The 20395-nt window shown below is 36.3% G+C and overlaps 3 protein-coding genes and 2 non-coding genes across 5 annotated transcripts; 3 read left to right on the top strand and 2 right to left on the bottom strand.

Annotated features, from left to right (window-relative positions):
- The first annotated feature begins 1375 nt into the window (after positions 1-1375).
- Positions 1376-4914, top strand: LOC109015564 (actin-1). Its single transcript, XM_035689899.1, has 5 exons — positions 1376-1693; positions 2544-2613; positions 2704-3097; positions 3698-4311; positions 4559-4914. The coding sequence occupies exons 2-5, from the start codon at positions 2554-2556 to the stop codon at positions 4622-4624; spliced, it is 1134 nt and encodes a 377-aa protein (XP_035545792.1). The 5' UTR covers positions 1376-1693; positions 2544-2553; the 3' UTR covers positions 4625-4914.
- A 1595-nt stretch (positions 4915-6509) lies between these two features.
- TRNAC-GCA lies at positions 6510-6581 on the bottom strand. Its single transcript has one exon. It is a non-coding gene; the product is annotated as a tRNA-Cys (tRNA).
- A 2560-nt stretch (positions 6582-9141) lies between these two features.
- On the bottom strand, positions 9142-15446 carry LOC109020747 (DNA polymerase delta small subunit-like). Its single transcript, XM_019003274.2, has 15 exons — positions 15348-15446; positions 14954-15083; positions 14050-14156; positions 13823-13949; positions 13203-13310; positions 12204-12319; positions 12006-12089; positions 11223-11291; positions 11077-11148; positions 10904-10995; positions 10675-10802; positions 10369-10470; positions 10145-10212; positions 9549-9615; positions 9142-9407 (listed from the first exon to the last, which is right to left on the bottom strand). Exons 1-14 carry the CDS (start codon positions 15411-15413, stop codon positions 9556-9558), a joined length of 1329 nt encoding a protein of 442 aa, XP_018858819.2. The 5' UTR covers positions 15414-15446; the 3' UTR covers positions 9142-9407; positions 9549-9555.
- Positions 15447-15532: 86 nt separating this feature from the next.
- Positions 15533-15605, top strand: TRNAA-UGC. Its single transcript has one exon. It is a non-coding gene; the product is annotated as a tRNA-Ala (tRNA).
- Positions 15606-15627: 22 nt separating this feature from the next.
- LOC109020749 (probable plastid-lipid-associated protein 13, chloroplastic) lies at positions 15628-19346 on the top strand. The gene is made up of 7 exons (XM_019003275.2): positions 15628-16041; positions 16567-16688; positions 16766-16849; positions 16976-17072; positions 17669-17885; positions 18604-18656; positions 19165-19346. Exons 1-7 carry the CDS (start codon positions 15772-15774, stop codon positions 19258-19260), a joined length of 939 nt encoding a protein of 312 aa, XP_018858820.1. The 5' UTR covers positions 15628-15771; the 3' UTR covers positions 19261-19346.
- The last annotated feature ends 1049 nt before the right edge of the window (positions 19347-20395 follow it).

Raw genomic sequence — 20395 nt, 5'->3', positions numbered from 1 at the left:
GTAAAATAAAAAATTGTAAAAAAATATTCTTTTATAATTTTTTATTTTACTTCATGATTAAGAAAATATTTTTTAATAATATTATATTTTTTTAAAAAAAATTTAAAATAGTCATATTACAGCCCCCGTTGGGGGCTCCCGTTGAGCTTAACATGTACTTTTTTATGTGTAATTTTTTAATTTATTTTTTATATAGATTTTTTTTACACTTATAAATATTTTTAAAAAATAAAATAAATTTAAAATATCATTAAAAAACACTTCCTTAATCAGAAAGTTAAAAAAATAAATCATTAAAAAACACTTCCTTAATCAGAAAGTAAAAAAAAAAAATCATTAAAAAACACTTCCTTAATCAGAAAGTAAAAAAAAAAATATTTACTTAATCAAAAAGTAAAATACAAATCATTAAATATTAATTTTTATTCTACTTCATAATTAAGAAAATATTTTTAAATAATATTATAATTTTTATTTTATTTTTTAAAATATTTAAAATTATTAAAAATATCTATATAAAAATAAATTTAAAAAATATATATAAAAAAATGCTACATGCCCAGCGGGAGCCCCCAGCGGGGCATGTAGCATTTTCCTTTATTAAATAAGAGCGCGGTCAACCTGTTATTTTAAAAGGAAAACAAAAAAAACCCTCCAAGGTAAGGTCATCATGATCGCGTTGTGTGCTTGTTCTTGGTGATTATGCATGGCACGTTACGACTCCCACGCGCATGCAACGTTTGATCTTTGACCGGTTCTCTCGGTCAAGAGCGAAACTATCGAAGCGTCGAAAACATAGCGAGAACGGACAGCTGCAAGTGACTCCTGAATAAACACGCCCGACATGATCTCTCGACGGTTAGAAAACGGAATTGCTGAGTTGGCATTAGCTCTCTTCGTTGCACCCCAACTCAGCCATCCCTCCTTTATTACCTTTTCAGCATGGGTCTCCCTCCGAGACGGATTTACCCCCAGCCTTTTTCATATTTGACAACCATATCCCAAATGTATAATTGTACGACTGCGAGGGGTATTTATGGAATTCAGGAAGAGAACTAAGCGCAATTTGTAAATCACAATTATTAAATGCAAAACATCAACTATCTTGGAAAATAGTTGATTTTGCTAATGAATAACGTTAACAAAAATGAATATTTTATTTTTATATTTTGAAATTATTTGTTGTGAAATTTTCTCAGGTATTATTCATACAAATTAATAACAGATTTCTGGAAATTTTATATTAATTTCATTGTGATAATAATGGGATAAATCACTCAAAATAAATTGGGATGTTAAACGTTGCTCAGTTTAAAAACAAAAAAGAGGGTTTTAAATGGGATTCTCCTAATATGCCCTTTGGTCAGAAGCAGGCACCGGGGGGCCATTTCCAGAAATGCGTGGTGGGTATATCCGTCCTCGCGAAGGAACCAAAAGTGAGCCAGCTGTTTCCAATACGAGCGTGAGGAGTAATGGGGTCCGTCGATCAGATATTCCCGAAACGACGGCCAGGATTTCGGGAGAGAGCATTTGAGGTCCATTAAAGCTGAATTTCACTTGCAGGAGGTTACCCTATTTTTAAAACATATACCTGAACCCACTCGACAACAGTCCCATAAACAGAGCGACGACGGAGAGAGCCACGCAGAACAACCGAAAAATAAAAAAGCACAGAGAGAGTTTCGTCTCAAAGGTGTCCTCTTCCTTCTATCTGATCAACATTTTTTTTTGTCTGTTCGCAGAGAACACTGATGAGATGAACTGTTATCGTTCAATGTTTCAGAAACTTTGCTTTAGTGATCTTTTTTGTGCATGGTTCTTAAATAACGTTGCTGCGCGTCGATTGATCATCCTAGATTTGCAGATGTTTTGTTGTTCTTTTGACTAATGCGTGATGGGTAGATTCGGATCACGTATGAATTTGAAATGCCATTGATAGATTAATGTGGGTTGGATGTTCCTATCAATATTTAGATTTTTATCGAAGAAAGTTTATTGCTTTGATCGTATCGGAAATTTTGTCCAAGTATACAGCAGTAGAATTTAGAGTATAGGTTCGGTCTATTGCAAATCTGTATGGGGTAAATATTGTAAATTTCTCTACTTTAACATTCCTTGTCTACTTTGACATATACGTGCGGTTAAGTTCCACTGGATTGGCTTCTAGTTCGAGTCCCCTTAGGGTGAGGTTTACCTGATTGTTAACTTCAGAATCCTATGAGATTAGTCAAGCTGTGCGCAAGTTGGCCCGAACATCCACAGTTATAAAAAAAAAAAAAAAGTTCCAATGGATTGACTTATGTGGTTTGAATGGCATATTTTGATTTTGACTGCCAGAAGATCTGGGAGTCGAGGATTATAGAAACTTTCTATTACCATTAATTGGCATTAAACATCTGCATGCATTGTGCTTGGGTTGACTGAATTATGTCATACGATGGTGAATCCTCGTGATATCCCATGTAATACGTAGCTATGATTTGTGGGATGAGAAACTACTGTTCTTTGGTTATGTTTGTAATGGTGGTATCTTTGTGGAACAGGCAATAGGAAATGGCAGAAGCCGAGGATATTCAGCCACTTGTTTGTGACAATGGAACTGGGATGGTTAAGGTACAAATCCAAAATCATATATAATGTTGACCATTTATTTTTTGGGTTCTGATTAGTATCTAATTGCACCGACGGATCTGCAATTTTCAGGCTGGATTTGCTGGGGACGATGCTCCAAGGGCTGTGTTCCCTAGTATTGTAGGTCGCCCTCGACACACTGGTGTGATGGTGGGTATGGGCCAAAAAGATGCCTATGTTGGGGATGAGGCTCAGTCAAAGAGAGGTATCTTGACCTTGAAATACCCAATTGAGCATGGAATTGTTAGCAATTGGGATGACATGGAGAAGATCTGGCATCACACCTTCTACAATGAGCTTCGTGTGGCTCCAGAAGAGCATCCAGTTCTTCTCACAGAAGCGCCTCTCAATCCCAAGGCCAATCGTGAGAAAATGACGCAGATTATGTTTGAGACCTTCAACACTCCTGCTATGTATGTTGCTATTCAGGCCGTTCTTTCCCTTTATGCTAGCGGTCGTACAACCGGTGAGTCAATTATCTTTTTTTTCTTTTTTTTTGGTTTAATGTTATACCATTACATTTACACTAACTACTAAGTTTAGAAAACAGTTTTAAAAAACATATGTAAGAGGCAACGTGTGGGATTCATTCATTTCTAATACTGGGTAAATTAGAGACATAAGTATTTGCCCCTCATGACAAGAAAAATTTTGCTGAAATTGATTTGAGAAACAAGGCAAATTCATGGAATGCGTTTTAGTACAATGTGATGGTGCATATGCTTCGATCATCAGCATTTCTATGTCATAAGTTGCGCTTCTGGCTTCTTTTTTCTCTTTTGCAGTTACTGTCTGTGCAGTTGTAGTACTTCTACAAGAATTAATTAAGCGTGTGTTTTCAAATCGTGTAAACGTTCTTTTTGGTTATTTTCTTGGGAACTGCATGTTTGCGTATTTTGCTCATTATTGAACTGTGGGGGAACAAAGTAATTACCGTAAGAGTGGCTTCTCAGGAATGCTTCATGCAATCTTAGGTTTGTAGAGATAATCAAAACGCAATCAATTGTAATGAAAGTGGCGGGTGCCCTGTGTTCATCTGTTTTATGCTGTGCTTCTTGTCTTTCAGGTATTGTTCTTGACTCTGGGGATGGTGTGAGTCACACAGTTCCCATCTATGAAGGCTATGCCCTTCCACATGCTATCCTGCGTTTGGACCTAGCAGGTCGTGATCTCACAGATGCCCTCATGAAAATCTTGACCGAGCGTGGTTACTCTTTCACCACTACTGCTGAGCGTGAAATTGTGAGGGACATGAAGGAGAAACTAGCCTATATAGCTCTTGACTACGAGCAAGAGCTAGAGACAGCGAAGACAAGCTCAGCGGTGGAGAAGAGCTATGAGCTACCTGATGGGCAGGTGATCACCATCGGTGCTGAACGATTCCGCTGTCCTGAAGTGCTCTTCCAGCCATCCATGATCGGGATGGAAGCAGCTGGCATACATGAAACAACATACAATTCTATCATGAAGTGTGACGTCGACATCAGGAAGGATCTCTATGGCAATATTGTCCTCAGTGGTGGTTCCACTATGTTCCCAGGCATTGCTGATAGGATGAGCAAGGAGATTACAGCATTAGCTCCAAGCAGCATGAAAATTAAAGTGGTGGCACCACCAGAGCGGAAGTACAGTGTCTGGATTGGAGGCTCCATTTTGGCATCTCTCAGCACCTTCCAACAGGTATTGTGAATTTGTTCTCACCTGTGTACAATCTTGAACATCTATGCATGAAAAGAAGATGCAAAAAGAAAATATGAACCGATGGTATTACGACAAATAGCATTGCAAAGTTTGTTTATTGAACAAAGGCAGAGTTGCCTCACCTAACAAGACAGAGTAGTGTTATTTTGGCACATTTCTAGCATGATAGTTGTTAATATGGTAATTCAAACATTCCTAACTGAAAACAAAATCCTTCTGTGTGCAGATGTGGATTGCAAAGGCAGAGTATGACGAATCTGGGCCCTCGATTGTTCACAGGAAATGTTTTTAATCATGCAAAGAAAGTGGTGGGCAAAGAATTTACAAGATACATTTTGTGTTTCTGAGAGGCTTCGAATCTGGTGGTTGCGGACTTCCCTTTTTCTAATTTATTTCCCATTCTTCATTCATGTTGTTTCTCTATGTTTTTTCTTTTGTTATTCTGGGACGGTGAACATGGAGGCAATCAAATGACTCAATTTTTTCATAACTATTTGTTGTAGAAGGGTTATGTATGGTTACTGCTCTGGTTTGGGTTGAAACAGAAATTCTTTTTGCTATAATTTATTTAAGAGTTCTTATGATTGATTATAATCTACTGTATACCTTTTGTGTGCACTGTTTTCTGCAACTGGTGACGATCTTTTCTAGGCACATGGAGAGTATTATGGTTAAAAATATTGGATTTTTAGCATTCAAGGTAAAACATGTTTGAAACAGACCAAGAAATAAGACTCCAGAATCCCAGATACAAAGCCCCTGGGTGGAAAAGGTACCAATTTACAGCTTTGAAACTTTATTATCCCCAATCAGAACCCGGTTCTAAATAGGTTAAGAGCTATTCCCTGCATATTTATCATTAGTCCTCAAAAGAATTCACAATCAACACAACAAGCGGCAGCTGAGAAGTTTTCCCTCAACCCCTCGCAGAACTAATTTCCATATCAACTACGTGAATATTAATCCTCGCCGCACCTTCTAGCCATGTACGTGTGAATACGAAACTCTTCGTCGGCAAGCCAATCTGCGAAACACCAATGACTTCGATGGCCACCAACACGAGTCACACACCAAGCAGGAAGAAAAACCAACACAAGAAATTCACCACAAACTCCCTATATAGGCTTCACTATATATTCTTACCAAAACTGTAACCCAACGCAAAACTCATTGATCTACCAACAAAAATTGAATATATAAATTAGTATAGGACAAAGTAAAGAGATATTACTGTCACTGACAAGCTGAAGAGAAGGATGGTCACAGATAATGGAGACGCCTCAGGGCCGCCATGGCCTTCGAAAGCAGCGAAAAAGGTGGCGTTATGTCCGGTCTCGACCAGGCTATGATTGTCGAGGACCTCATTGGCCTGAACCACGGGGAAGGACCATAAGTCGCCTAAGAAGTGCTTCTCGAGGTCCCGGAACCAGAGGAGCGAAGTCTCCGAGCATAGAATTTGTTATGACTAGGTACAATCTTGAAAACTAGCTGAAGTGTGCTTAAAGGTTTATAAATTATTAACTAATCATATACTTAATCGATATGAGATCGTAACAACCACCATACTCCACAGCCGACGTTTACGATGGTCTCCAAGCTTACATGGTTGGCTGTGCATTAGATCTTTTTCTAATTCCGAGCAAACATTGTCATGCCGGCATCATCCCATGTCACACGATTGCAACCATCGCAATATAATCTTAAATGTTGGGTGGTTCTAATACCATTTGTTATAAATAGAACTCACCCTTAAAAATTAATTTATAAGGAAAGGTACCTAAGGGCTTATTAACATTAATCAATCTCATACTTAATCGATGTGACATCCTACTATCATCCATGTTCATACGGGCATACCGTCTTACTGGCTTCGAACACGCCGACGCGATCCTTCCTTGCCAGTTGCCAGCGACAAGAGCATGGAAGAGAGTGTTGAAGAGGGAGTGATGGATCAAACTCATCAAAGTGTAGGGAGAGAGGCAGTTAAATCAAAGATTGCAAATTTAATGAGAGGGACCGAAGAAAATGCGATTGTAGGTAGTGCGGGAGAGAAAAAAGATGTGGAGGTGAGAGTGAACAGAGAGTGTCGTGAGAAAAGGGCAAGGCAAGTGGGGGGAACGATGTGAGACCGCGCTTCCTTCTAAAAAAAGAACAAAAAGAAAAGCAGCTTATTAAAAAGGGCCCAACCGGGTTCGAACCGGTGACCTCTTGATCTGCAGTCAAATGCTCTACCACTGAGCTATGGACCCCTTCATGTTTCTATAATTATGGCAAAATAATTTTATAAATTCTTTCAAAAAGAAAGGACAATGCCTTTAAAATCTCATCCATCCCAATATGTAACAACACAAAATGGTTCAAATAGAATTATTCTTTTGTATATGGCAAGTTCATTAGTGTATTTACAATCCAGCATGCCAATATCATCTAATCTAAGCTGGAAGAGGGTACCAGATCATGTCATTCCTCCTGTTTTTCAATGGAGCTAAGTATACATAATACATCTATGTTTGAAGTCTTATTTATGGGGGTACCATTTTCCTTAAACAATGCTATATACACCTATAATTCAATTTTCAACCAAGCTTTAACGCCTTTATATATACTTCAGTTTCCTCTCAAGATTCTTGTTGCTAAATTATTTGCCCATTCTGCAAATCTTTCAACTATGCTGTAGAGTTGATCGTATGTCATCTCAATATTCCAATGCGTAGCTTCGAATCAATGAGAGAAAGAGAGCCAATCATTTATATCTTGTTTGTTTTAGCAGATGAGATGAGATGAGTTGAGATTAAAATTAAAAGTTAAATAAAATATTGTTAGAATATATTTTTTTAATATTTATTTTGTTTTGAGATTCGAAAAAGTTTAATTGTTTATTTTATTTTATGTGAGAATTTATAAAAATTATAATGATTAACTGAGTTGAAATGAGTTATAAAAACAAACGAGGAGTTGAATTTAAAGGCATGAAATGATGAAATTCACCTTGATTTATTTCTTACTGATGAAACGAATATTTGGTATACTTATGAACAAATAATGTAAATTTATTGTCGATGTACCAAGGCTGCCTTTCCCAGTCTCATATAAAGCCAGTAATGGCACATTGCAAAGCTTTGAAACTAGTATATAGAGAGTTCAAGCCTCAACCCTTAGACAATGTCATTTATCAAACGCTTATGCCGGTGGTAATGCTTCACCATAAAAAATTTTGATGCCCCTTCTACAGTTTTATTCCATGTCTGCACAAAGTTCCCCACAGGTAAACACATCATAGATAGACGTATATAAGATAGAAGAAATAGGAAGAAAATGTTAAAAACAGTGGCATCAACAGAAATACAACAAATGACAAATGTACTTTAGTTGTATATGCACGATTTGAAACATAGCATGCTGAGAAGAAAAAAAGAGCAATTAAATGAAAATATATGTCATAAATCCTCGCCTTCTCAATGGTTCCCAATATTGACATGTTCTTCACATCCCTTGTCTTGAACTGCGACCTCCCAATCCCAAGTTGCCGAAGCAATGCCAACCGCCTTATCGACACCAGAGGAAGAAGCGACCTCTTCTCCAAATAAGCCGGTCCTGCCATTTTATGGACTCTCAAAGCGATCAACTTCTCTCATTATCCTGCATCTTTTCCAGAGCTTCAACACTCTTAACTATTTTCTCGCTGGTGCCTTGTCTAGGGAATCTGAACCCAGTTCAGCAAACTTTCTAAGCAATTCATTAGAGGACTTATGTTTACATGTTGAACTTTGGCAGAGATAGCAGGGTCCATTATGGAAAAAGAGAGAAATGGGGTAGTGTGTAGGAGTTCAGAAGGGGAGGTGAACAAGGCTATAGTGCAAATGCAAATATATGGTGGGGTGAAGATTAATAGGTGGGTTTGTGTCTTATTATGTGGAAAATGGAACGTTGGGAAGAAGGCAAATAATAATTTGAATAATGAGACGGGTGCAAAATGAAATATTATAAATAGAAGTCACTGTTTATAGCAGTCAGTTTTGCACACATTATTTGTCAAAATCTACACCACACGTTTGTTAAATTTAAAATTAGAGATAGATGGGAGAGATGATGAGAGAGAGCGGAAACGAGAGAGAGAGAGTAGAGATGAGATAGAGAGGAGAGAGAGAGTAGATGAGAGAGAGAGAGAGAGAGAGAGAGAGAGAGAGAGAGAGAGCAGAGACGAGAGAGAGAGCGAAAGCAGAGATGAGAGAGAGAGATGATAGAAAGAGCGGAGATGATGAGAGAGAGAGACGGGAGATGAGAGAAGCCGCTGCGTTTAAAGGAAGAAAAAAAAAATAAGTGGATGAGATGCATCAACGTAGTGTGTGCATTGTGTGCACCACTACAATAGATGCTCTCTAACACTTCTCGTGGAAAATATAGCCATTGGGAAGAGCAAAGGGCTCAAGGTTTCAATAATGTTAGGGTACGCTAGGTACGAACAGATATTCCAATTTCCCAAGATGGCCAAATTAATTGTATTGCCCTTTGACAATCTTACAAGAGAGGTAAATTGTGAAGAGAAATGTTTTAAAGATATTACAAAAATAAATGTACAAATTGATGTGATTTGATGTGATGTTTTAGATTATAAAATTATTTTTATTGGAAAGTAAATATAAATCTCTTTGACAAAATTAAAAACTTAACCAAATGTGACCCGATCCAATCGGTTATATTTGAACCGAGAGTGCAAACTATCAGATTAATAATTCAGGATGATAATTGCCAACTTTAATAGTTTATGGTGCAAATTAAAAAATTATAATTCAGGGGTGCACAAGACAATTTATGAAAGAAAAGAAATTAGACAATTCATGAAAATAATTTATAGCATCTTTGTCGAAAAATCCTGTGTTATAACAACGGTACATTAAAAGAAACAGAAACAAAACACATAGTAAAGAAATTCTACGAACGATAATAGTTTACAGAGGATAACTGATAAAATTAGGTGGTGGAAGAAATCGCTTCAAACTTAAGACGTCCACTCATTGGCTCTGTGTGAGGATTCTACAAAGACGGTTGCATTCAAAAGTTCAATTTGTAGAAACCTGTGAGGCATAGAACAGAAAATCTTAACAAGTTATGAAATATGTTATCATGAGATCTAAAGCTTATGATATGTTACAAAATTTGTAGAAACTGAAGCTAAACTAGTGATCTAAAGCTCTAACACAAACAGAACTTCATACCATGTCATCAAGAGATGAATTCAGTCCCAAAACTAAGAGTATGACATTCAAGATTTCTCAAATTTAGCTGCAAAAACGGAAAAATTAATTTATGTAAGCATGCATGCAAAATATATATTACCCCATAAACCTTTCAATTAAGATACTGAGACACCGCATAAAGTCTTCTAATCACATATTAGGATCATCTAACTCAAGAAAAAATGTAAGAGAAGAAAATCCTGTTTCCTACATGCTATATCTTCAGGGGAAGATGAAAACTATACTGTAATGCACAATATAAGATCACATCAACTGTATTACATGCATAAGAGGGTCAGTCAAAAGACCATACATGTATGATGGACAGCAGTAACACCTCCTAGGTTCACTTAAAAGGCTTATCTTGCAAAATGGATTTATTTCAAGCACAATTTTTTATTTGTCTTCAAACCGTTTTTATCTTTTTTTACTATATAAGGGACTAAAAGCCATTGGATGAATAGAATAGACAACATAAATGCACAGTATGTGTGGGGTCTAACAAGTTTAAACCTTCAAGTTTGGTGCTAATTCCTAGAAAATTTTCAGCATCCTGATATTATATAAAAGCTTACCACAACAGCAACTCCTGTAGTGCAGAATTGAGGAATGCATATGAGTCTTACAAACTGCCCTTCTGATCCTGCATTGAGAAGTTACCATCAAAGTTATCATTTATGGTTGTTTTTCCCTTTCCTTTTTCTTTTGTTGGCCATTGGAGGGGGCAGGGCGCTTGAAAACTAAAACAGTATAAAATAGTAATGGTTTAGCTCAAAACTACAAGTTGAAGAGAAAATACCCTTTATTAAGTCAGTTTTGTATTCATTCTGATTCCCCACAAAATAAACATGAGGGCAGGTCTCAATGAAGAAAGGATCCCTGTCCGTGAAAGGATAACACCCTGAAAAATATTATCAATGTGAATTCTGGTTTAGCTACTCAATTACAACCACATAAAAGTTCAAATCTCATCAACCAGTCCTCTAATTTCTTTAGTGAAATACTTTTTTCTTATCTCAAGTTAGTCAACTGCTCAGCACTAAGAAATCTTCAAGCAACCAAGGTGATAATAGAAAACATGTAGCATATAGTGTTATAGATATACCAAGAGTATTAGGTGCTGTCGGGGCTAAATGCCTCCACCTTAATGTTCTTTCCATGAATTCAATTTTATCCTTCGCCTCTGAGTACTTCTCAAGATCATTTACATTCTGACCTGATGTTCCAAGAAATCTTAAAAACACAACACACCATGTCAAAAGTGTTTTTTTTTTTGGGAGAAACAGGGGGAGGGGTGGCAGGGTGGTAAATTACAAATTATGACCATCGGATACCTGATATTTTCAAGCTCAAAGCAATGAGGGTTAGTACAAGACCTAAAAGTGTTATAAGCCGAAGACCCAGGAAAAAGACATCTATGCAACGGCTGAAAGGAAGAAAAATTAGCATTGAACCAATAGATGCAGATTATAGCAATGAAAATATGCTTTCAAGACATAGAACTAACCTGCTGAGGCAACGAAAAGTTAGCAGGATCATTGGGGCCGGGCATGATATCTAGAGGCAAACTAGCAGCAATCTAGAAATATGTAGATAGTCACAATTAGGAGACAGAATCAAAGCTAACTTCTCAACCAAACTAATGATAATAACCTGTGTCAACAATATATCTAGCTCTTTAATAGGCTCAGACAGCCTTGATTGATCCTTTGAAGCCAAATTCTGCATGTATTAAATAAAGTGACAATTAAAGAAATGAATTAATGGGTTACTGCCATGTGTTTTAATCTTAGCATGATCACAAATAAAATCTTGTAGAAACAAAACTGTGACATCTTGAACTTTCTGTGCTCCAGTCTTATCAAAATAAGTTAAAAGTTCTCATTATTTGTTGGTTAATAGGAAGGAAGCAAAACTAATTCCTGAATCCATATGCAAGACATCATTTTTGCAAGTATACAAACAACTAAATCTTTAGAAAACAGACACTACTGGTTGCAACAAGCGAATGACATGCACAGAGACCATTCTAACTTTCAACATTTTTACTGATAAAAAAAAAACTTTATTTTTGAATGAAGCAACAAACAGACTACCAGAGAGAGGGGAAAAGTAACAAGGAAGAAAGAACAACAAAAGAAAAGGAAAAATCACAATAATATCCCCTAAGGTTACTAAACTATAACTTTTAGGTCCTCAGAATAACTTCCATCCTTGGAATTATGAGGTGATACACTGATATAGCCATCTTTTTGCCTTTTTTTCTCTAACAGATAAAAATCTGTTTAGTAGGTGTACCAATCAATTTTCACTAAAAGAGAATTACTTGAAAATTATACAAGGGAAGATATGATTTTGAAGCTGTTTTTTTTTTCGAAAAAAAAAAAATTGAAGCTGCTCATTCACCTAAGAACACACAGATCATAAATGCATTACCTGTCCATTAAGAAGACCACGTGGGATTTCGATAGAATCCCCGGCAACTACAAAGTGAACTATTTTTGCCGCAATGCCTTGTTCCTGTTCAATTATAGTCCTTTAAAATTAGCCATCTGGGATTGCTTAAAAAACAGGTATCCCCTTCTCACCCAGTCTAAAGAAGAAGAAGAGCTTTAAGGCAAACACAAATTGAACCTTCTCATCTCCTAAATGTCCTGTTATATGATCAACAAGAAGCTGAAATTGGAGAGGATTAGAAGTGCTGCTCCCAACACTTAACCCCGATACAAAGACAACATACTTGTCTTCACCTGCACATTCAAAATTAATGAAATCATGGCAAAGCATAGATAAAAATATGTGCTAACTCTGCAAACACAATTCAAATAATTTCCTCAGCAATGCTACTTTTTAACTTTAATTTTGTCATCCCTAGTCATACGAACTGATGTAACACATTTTCAAGTGGCTTCATAAATTAACCAGTTGAATTAAAAAAAGGCACTTAAAATGTGAAATATCAACTTATGTGACTGGGGATGATGAAATTCTAGATGAAAAACAGAACTTCTCTAATTTCCTTCAATCCTATTCACAATTCCACCCAGCAACATATTTAGACTCATGATAAGAGAGACTAGTTTTGCATAATATAACATAAGGAGAAAAAGGACTGAAACACACATGCAAGTGTATATATTCAACATTTTTTTTTGTATATATTCAACACTTAATTTGTGAATATGAGTGTGAACTTCTTTCCCGTTAAGATAATTTTCCTTTCTTCCTAGCTTACAAATATGTATCCATATACTCAATGCTTCATTCATGAATGTGAGTGTGAACTTCTTTCATAATTTGCTTGTATCCATTTTTTCCTCCCAAATTTGATTTTATATTTGATGTGGTATCTTTTGTTTTTTTAATAAGTAAAATTTCAGAATTTAAGTAAGTGAGTATCTTTTGTGAAGCGAATTAAACAAATGGTAACGCCTGTTCAACTTTTCTTTCTTATCAGTAAAATAAAAGTCCCTGGATGCGTACAATAGCTTTATGATATTATTAGCGATTATTATTCCAGAAGCTATATAGAGAAGAATATGTCTAACCAACACATAAGTTGCTGATGCACATAATATACTGAGAGGTAGAAACATCAGAGAGAAAAAGGAAAGAAGGTAAACTAGATCATACTTGATTTTAGAGGAAGCTCTATCTGGGGTGGTAAGCCAGCTTCTAGGACATCTTGAACCAAGAAGTCGCCAGCATCAGTTTCCTTCCCATGCAAAGCAACAACAATGCCTATTGCGTGTACCATGTCAGTGCAAATAAACATGCTTTATACAGATGACAGTTTAAGATTTTTGGTATACCAAGTTGTAAGCCACATCTCAGATTTTAGCCATAGCTAAGAAAATAAGATACTTGAGCATTCACAGCTATTTCCACACATAAATAAGTAGATAGGTGAAAAGTGCATTAAGAACTTGATTATATATTACAAAAAGTTTTATCACAACCATCCAATCAATTTTACTTCTAGACCTATTAGAACTACATGAATATTTAAAGAACAGCTCAATAAAAACTGCATTCATTAGGCTAGCAATAAGGAATATTTAAAAGGAGTAATGCAATAAAGATGACTTCAGCTGCACTGGGTCGGGGAAAAGGGAAAACATGAGCAACTCATTTCCAAAAAAAAAAAGTGGTTTCCTTTTTTTTATAATAGCGTAAAAAAAACTAGTGAAGTACGATCAGATCCTGATAAGAGTTTTCTGACTTCGGTATCATACGCTTTTCATTAAACAAACCTGTTACATATGCAGATGGTAAGAGCACACTCCCAGCAAGCTTAACTCTTCCACTATCGTCTTCTAAAACCAAATTATCATCTGTGTGCATAAAATTATGAGGCCTGACAAGGGGAGTCGCAGATCTCTGTAGGTTGCAATGAAAGTAATTTACTTCTAAAACTCTGATTTCAATCATGAAAACCAATTATGTTTTTTTTTTTTTAAAAACGAAGAGATAACAATACCTCCTTGGAGTACTCATCGAGAACGCAAGGTTTGAGTTTCATGTGCTTGTAAAGGGTTCCAACAATGATGCATTCCTTGCCTTCTTCCAATTGCAAAATTGTGCAAACTGAAACCCAATAAAATCCCAGCAAATTTTCTAAATTACTTCATGGAATCCTACTTATCTAATTATCAGTACCTTGCTGAGACCTAAAAAAAATCAATTCTTAGATTACAATATTATCATCGTATCAAAACTTAAAGAAATCATTTGAGATGTCCCAGAAAATGAAGATATATTCTTGGCCTCAGTTCTCAACCAATAAAAAATAGCTACTGTGAAAAAAAATGGAACTGAAAAAGGAAAAAGTAGGTGCCAAGATCCTATTCTCGTGATACCCAAAAACCCCAGTGCTTAAATAACTTTCAGCTACGAATTCCCCCTCTCATGAGCATGCAATTATCTATAACTACAAAATCCCAAATTATTTTTGAAAGCCATTGAACCAAAAAAAAAAAAACTACAAAATCCCAAATTATTCTCCCACAAACAAAAATTCCTAATTCCATATACTAAACTAACGATACAACACATTTGTAACTAACAAAATCACAAAGGCTATGTGTTAAGATATAAAATAAAATCTACCTCTTCCCATTAGCTTAAGCTTTGGGACAAATGGTGATTTCATATGGTATCTCAGCAGAAGTCAACACAAAACCCTGAACAAACTGTCACAACGTGCCCAAACCTAAACCCTAAAACTGAGTCGTATCGAAAGCCGAAGACCCAAGGTAACTTAATAATGCGCATGCTTGAAAACAAGCGAAAGCCCAGGATACCAATGTGAACAAAACAGCCAGAAACCAATTTTGAGTGCACAAAAATTATAAATTTCCTGAAGATTTAGAAGCAGAAGTTACCAGGTAAATGGGGTTTCCGATTTGGAACGAGCGAATAGAGGAGGGTTCGCATCAAGTGGAGACGAGCAAAGTAAATCTGGCTGTACTGCTGGCCCCTGTACGTCTCTTTCTGAATCTCAAAGATATCGTCCTGCGACCAACAATGCCAAACTCAAATTTACAGGAAAAAGAAAAAAGCAAGCAAACAAAATTTTCAAAACGTTGGCTTCCGGGACATCAAGAAAAGCTAAGTGCAGCTTCAGACTGAAGAATCTATTAAGAGTTGGCCACGGGAAGAGTCCATTTTTTTCATTTTCCTATGGTTTCTCAGCAACCAAACGGAATGAGATGGGGGTAAGTATTGAGCTAGAAGATTAAACTTGGAGCAATATAGAAAAGAACGAAGGTAGTTTACCAGGGAGGTATAAGTAGCCTGTTTTCTCTGGAGAGTCTTCTCGGAGTCGATTTCCATGGGTTCCATGGCGGGAAGATGAGAAGTCCCACCAAATTTCACCAAGCTGGTCATTAGCCCCTTCGCAAGAGTTAAAATAGAATCATTAATTAGGAATATATATAACTTTTCAAATGCCTGAAGAAAGTGGGGATGTAGCTCAAACGGTAGAGCGCTCGCTTTGCATGCGAGAGGTACGGGGTTCGATACCCCGCATCTCCATTTTTCATGTTTTTCCCAAGAAACAAACGTTTCTTTTATCCGACGAAAATACCCTCATAGCGACGTCGTCCGTCTCTGTCTCTCTTCCCTCCCTCCCCCCACCAGGCCTGCTACCTACCACTTCATTGTTCCACAAACCTAGGGTTCCCCTATAACTCGTCTTTCAATGGCTTCCATACAAGGCTCACTCCCTGCAATCTCCGCAATCCGGTCGCGTCGAAATTCGTCGTCTCCGTTTTTGTTTTCCCCAGCCACTGCTACTCCGCTGGTCTCCCCCGCTAGGTCGACGGAGACCCACCGCAAACGGTACGTCTGCCAGAGTATTGGCCGGAGATCCTTTTTCCGAGCAATGGTTCAGCAGGCAGTACAGGGAGCTCCGGCAGCTTACGCTAAGGAAATGGAGAGGCTTTCCGCGAAAGAATCCCTTCTTCTCGCTGTGGGTATCACTTTTTTTATATATAAAAAAACTTTATTTTTTGTGTTAAACATTTTTTGCATGATTTTACTGTTCAATTGATTTCCTTATTGATCATGATTTCCTTTTGTTCGTAAATCCGATATTCATGTAGTTTATTGTTTCGTGACTTATATTTTTAATTCACTCAGAATGGAGGCAAATTTTTAGCTTTACGATCTGCGGTTGCTGAGAAATATTGAAAATGCAAATTACTTGAAAATTGTTGACAAGTTACGCGTTAACTTTCCGTTTCTTTGGTTGCCTTGGTGCTTAGTTTCATTCATTTAACCTAATATCGTAGAATTTAATACATCCATTAGTTGTTTTTTCTTGCTTTAAGTCAAAGACGTGTGGGAGAGCAAGAAGTCGCAGCTTCAGCGTGTATTCTCTCTCAATTTGTATAATTATTTATTTTTGCGTTTGAGTCATATGGCACAAGAATGTACTTTGGTAAATTCTCAAGCTCAAGCTCATTAGTGTTTGTTTGTGGAGCCATAATTTCAGTTTAAAGATTCTGGGGGTTTTGAGGCTTTAGTGACAGGTAAGACTACAGATATACAGCGCATTGATGTGAATGAGAGGATAACTGGTTTGGAGAGGCTCAATCCAACACCTAGACCAACTACGTAGGTGCCCATTCAAGATTTTTCATATTTATATAATTGGTATGAGATGCTGCTAACTCATTTCCTCAGCTGTCCAGGTCGCCCTTTCTGGAAGGTAGATGGAATTTTGAGTGGTTCGGGTCTGGAAGCCCAGGATTATTTGCTGCTAAATTTATATTTGAGTAAGTACTTCATTTATTTTTAATCTATTTTCCCTTGTTGGAAGTGATTGTTAAATCTTGGCGTTTTCATATACAATTTGATCGAGTGGTGGCTAATAGCCTTGGTTCCTATCTGTATTATTGCAGGAGATTTCCTTCAACTTTGGCTAATTTGTCAAAAATGGATGTGGTAATCAAGGATGGAAATGCAAAGATTACAGCGAACTTGAAATTACTTAACTCGGTAATAACTTAAGAGTTCATTTAAATGTCCTCGCTGATACTTATAAAAAAATGTCTTCTCTGAATATGCTTGCACAGATGTGTTGCTCATGCAAGGAAGTTTCTTTGTCATTCAGTGTCTTAAAATTGTCAAAAGATAATTTGTGTTCTTTGGATTGAAAGGCCGGTCTGGAAAGCATAGGTGTTTTCTCATTTGGAATGTTCCCCCATTTGCTTAATGTGGACAATTTGGAGGGGAAAGAAATAATGATATGTTTAGTGGTGCAGAGCCATCTGCTGTTGAGTTGAAATCTGCGTTCTTCAGATTGTTGTTCAAGTGATCTTGTGCACTTGTAGATTTTATTGACTCCCTTACTGATCAAAAAGAAAAAGGATTTTATTGACTCCCTTTATTAGGAATTGTAATTCTTGGGAGTTTTGTGCACACATCCTGGGCACACAGGGTTTCCCCCTTTCTAATGAAATAAATTAGTGTTGCAAGAATAATGTCAGAATGAAATATTAGTTAATGCGAGTATCTCATTGCTGGCAACTGTACATTTTTACACTACGTTTGTGTTTACACATTTTTTGAGCTTGATTTTCGTTGAAATGCAGATAGAAAGCAAACTGAATCTTTCCACCAAGTTATATGTGGAGGGACCGCTTCGAATGAAAGAGGAATACATTGAAGGGATTCTGGAGTCTCCAACAGTTATTGAAGAAACATTACCAGAACAGCTAAGAGGTGCTTTTGGTCAGGCAGTTAATACAATGCAACAACTGCCTGCTCCTTTTAGGGATGCCGTTGCCAATGGGCTGACAATTCCTCTCAGTAAGCTATTTTAAGCAGTTTCTTTTCTTCTGGAATCAAACAAGTGAGCCTTTAAAACCTAAACTTCTACAAATCTGTTGGGTATCTGTCCAGGGCGACTTAGTTTGCTTTTATTAATTACTACTTTTATCATTTAGTTGGTAACTGAAGCAGCTGAAGAGCTGAGGTGGAAAAATGTGTTCTTGATTGTTTAAATCTTCCAAATCTCCTTGTTTTCATTCTATGAGCCTACTTGTAACCTTGGGTGCGGTTGTAAACAAAGAGTTCAACTGACTACTCAAACCTTCCTGTGGTGTCAGAACCTGCAGAGTTCCACCATGTTTTTCATTTGGAATGTAATACATCCTTGGTGTGTGTATGTGTTTGTATATTTGCACACACGTGCTCTCTATTTCATACCTCCATATGCACACCACTAGTAAAGCAAACATGTTGACAATGTTACTTCGGGATTTTTACTGTAAGAAGCTTTTCAAATTTTAGCGAGGCTGTTTTTGCATTTAGAGATGCCGTTTCAGTTTCTTCACCATCCATTTATAGACGTGGGCAATAGTCCATTCAAATGCCTTCCTAAGCATGATAAATTTCTGAATATTTTTACGGAAAAGAGTAGGTTTATATTTTATAAACGACTTGTCGGAATCCAGTGATGAGTTATCATAATTTTTTACATGTATGTTTTTCAGTTGGATACTGAGGTTTCTTTTTCGGTGTACAGGTGGAACTTTCCAGAGATTATTCATGATTTCTTATCTTGATGATGAAATACTTGTAAGTACGTTATTGAGCGTAATCTCCTTGGATGAGTTTAAATGATTTCTAGACCATTACCTTTGGGCAAGGTGATGTTATAATAGCTCAAGGTCTTGACATAACAACACTAAGTTTTCTTTTGCTGCTCCAAAAACATGTTGAAAGGCACTTATCAAGAGAAAAACTTGTTGAAAGGCACCATTTGATTTGTAGGTTATGAAGAGGATACAACAGAAATAAAATAAAAGGTGAAGAAAGAAGGTGGGGGAGGGGTGTTTACAATAAATGATGGGCATGTACTATATCTAAGCTGAAAGATAGAGAGTTTTAGCCTCAAGGTTAACATTTTTATATGTGGTTGGAGTGGTGACTGATGAATGTGCAATGCCAATAAACATTCTCTTATTGTCACATCAAAGGATCCTCATGAAGACTCACAAGTTTGGTCAAGAGCCGATGTATAGGAATAGCTACCAAAAGATTGGTATTTCTCACAATCTAACTTCTTTTGATGATTTTGACACAGATAATAAGGGATGCAGCTGGAGTGCCTGAAGTTCTAACAAGGTTGGTAGCGCCTCCGTCTTCCTTGCCAGAACCCATTACAGAATATGAGAGTTAGGAATTAATTGTACATATATGAGAAACTGAAAATTTTCTCTACTTCAATTACCTTTTTGAGTTAAGCATTACATTTCATATCCCTCAGTCCTCCTCTCTCTGGTCGAGCTGCTTCTATTATTTTATTTCCTTTTTCCATTCAAAATACAATCACTCCGTATGCTAATGGCCATCTGACCGAATGGCACCAACCATAGGCTCTTAATGCTCAAGCAGGGAGCCCATCTGGAATGGGATCGCATGACCAGAAGCTTGATTGAAAGCAATACAATAACGGTTTTAAAAATTCGTGTAGTCATTTTTATGTATTCATTATATATTCTGTTAATGTGATTAATTGTATATTATTTTTAATATAAAATAATTACTTTAGCCAATCATATTAATAAAATATATAAAAAAATATACACAAATCACTGTACGTAGCAAAACTCGCCTTTCTTTCTCACTTGGAGAAATCAACCCATCATGCCCATCGTACTTGAAAAATATTATGTCATCTTAAGCTAGTTTCAATCACGTCATAGCTAGCCAACTCAATCCCATTCAAGGGCCGCCCAAGGAATCAATATTGCAAGTTGTGTATTAAATTTATAGAGAAAATGTTGACTTCATACCCCTGTTTCCTCGTCAACAAATAGCATCAACCTTTTTCGACCAAATTACTTGTTACCTGAGAAATTATCCCTGAGAGTAAGAGCAATCATCAAATTCATTTTTAAATTTTAATAAAAAGTAGATATTTTCTATATATCTAAAATCTCCTTATCCATCACTTTATATTGAATTAATCATTTAATTTATTAAAATAATAATATAATATTATTTATTTCATATTTTATAATTATACTAACTATATATTAATTAATAATTTAATTTAATTCTTACATTATTATTACAATATAGTTAGAGATTATATATGAATAAAAAAGATTATTAGAAATTAAAAGTGAATAAAAATAAATAAAAAAAGATTTGATGGGTGAATATCAGCCCTTCAAATTTGAAGAAACATGTCCATTTATTGTAGGTCAAAACTTCCCACTTTTTTCTTTAGCCAATTCAATACAGCTCTCTTTTGATGAAATTCAACATATTTAATATTTGGCTAAACTTTTAATAAAGCCAATGTCAAT

Source organism: Juglans regia, chromosome 4, assembly GCF_001411555.2.
Source record: "Juglans regia cultivar Chandler chromosome 4, Walnut 2.0, whole genome shotgun sequence".
NCBI lineage: Eukaryota > Viridiplantae > Streptophyta > Magnoliopsida > Fagales > Juglandaceae > Juglans > Juglans regia.
The sequence above is the reverse complement of the archived record's forward strand: the minus strand, read 5'-3'. Positions and strand labels throughout refer to the sequence as shown.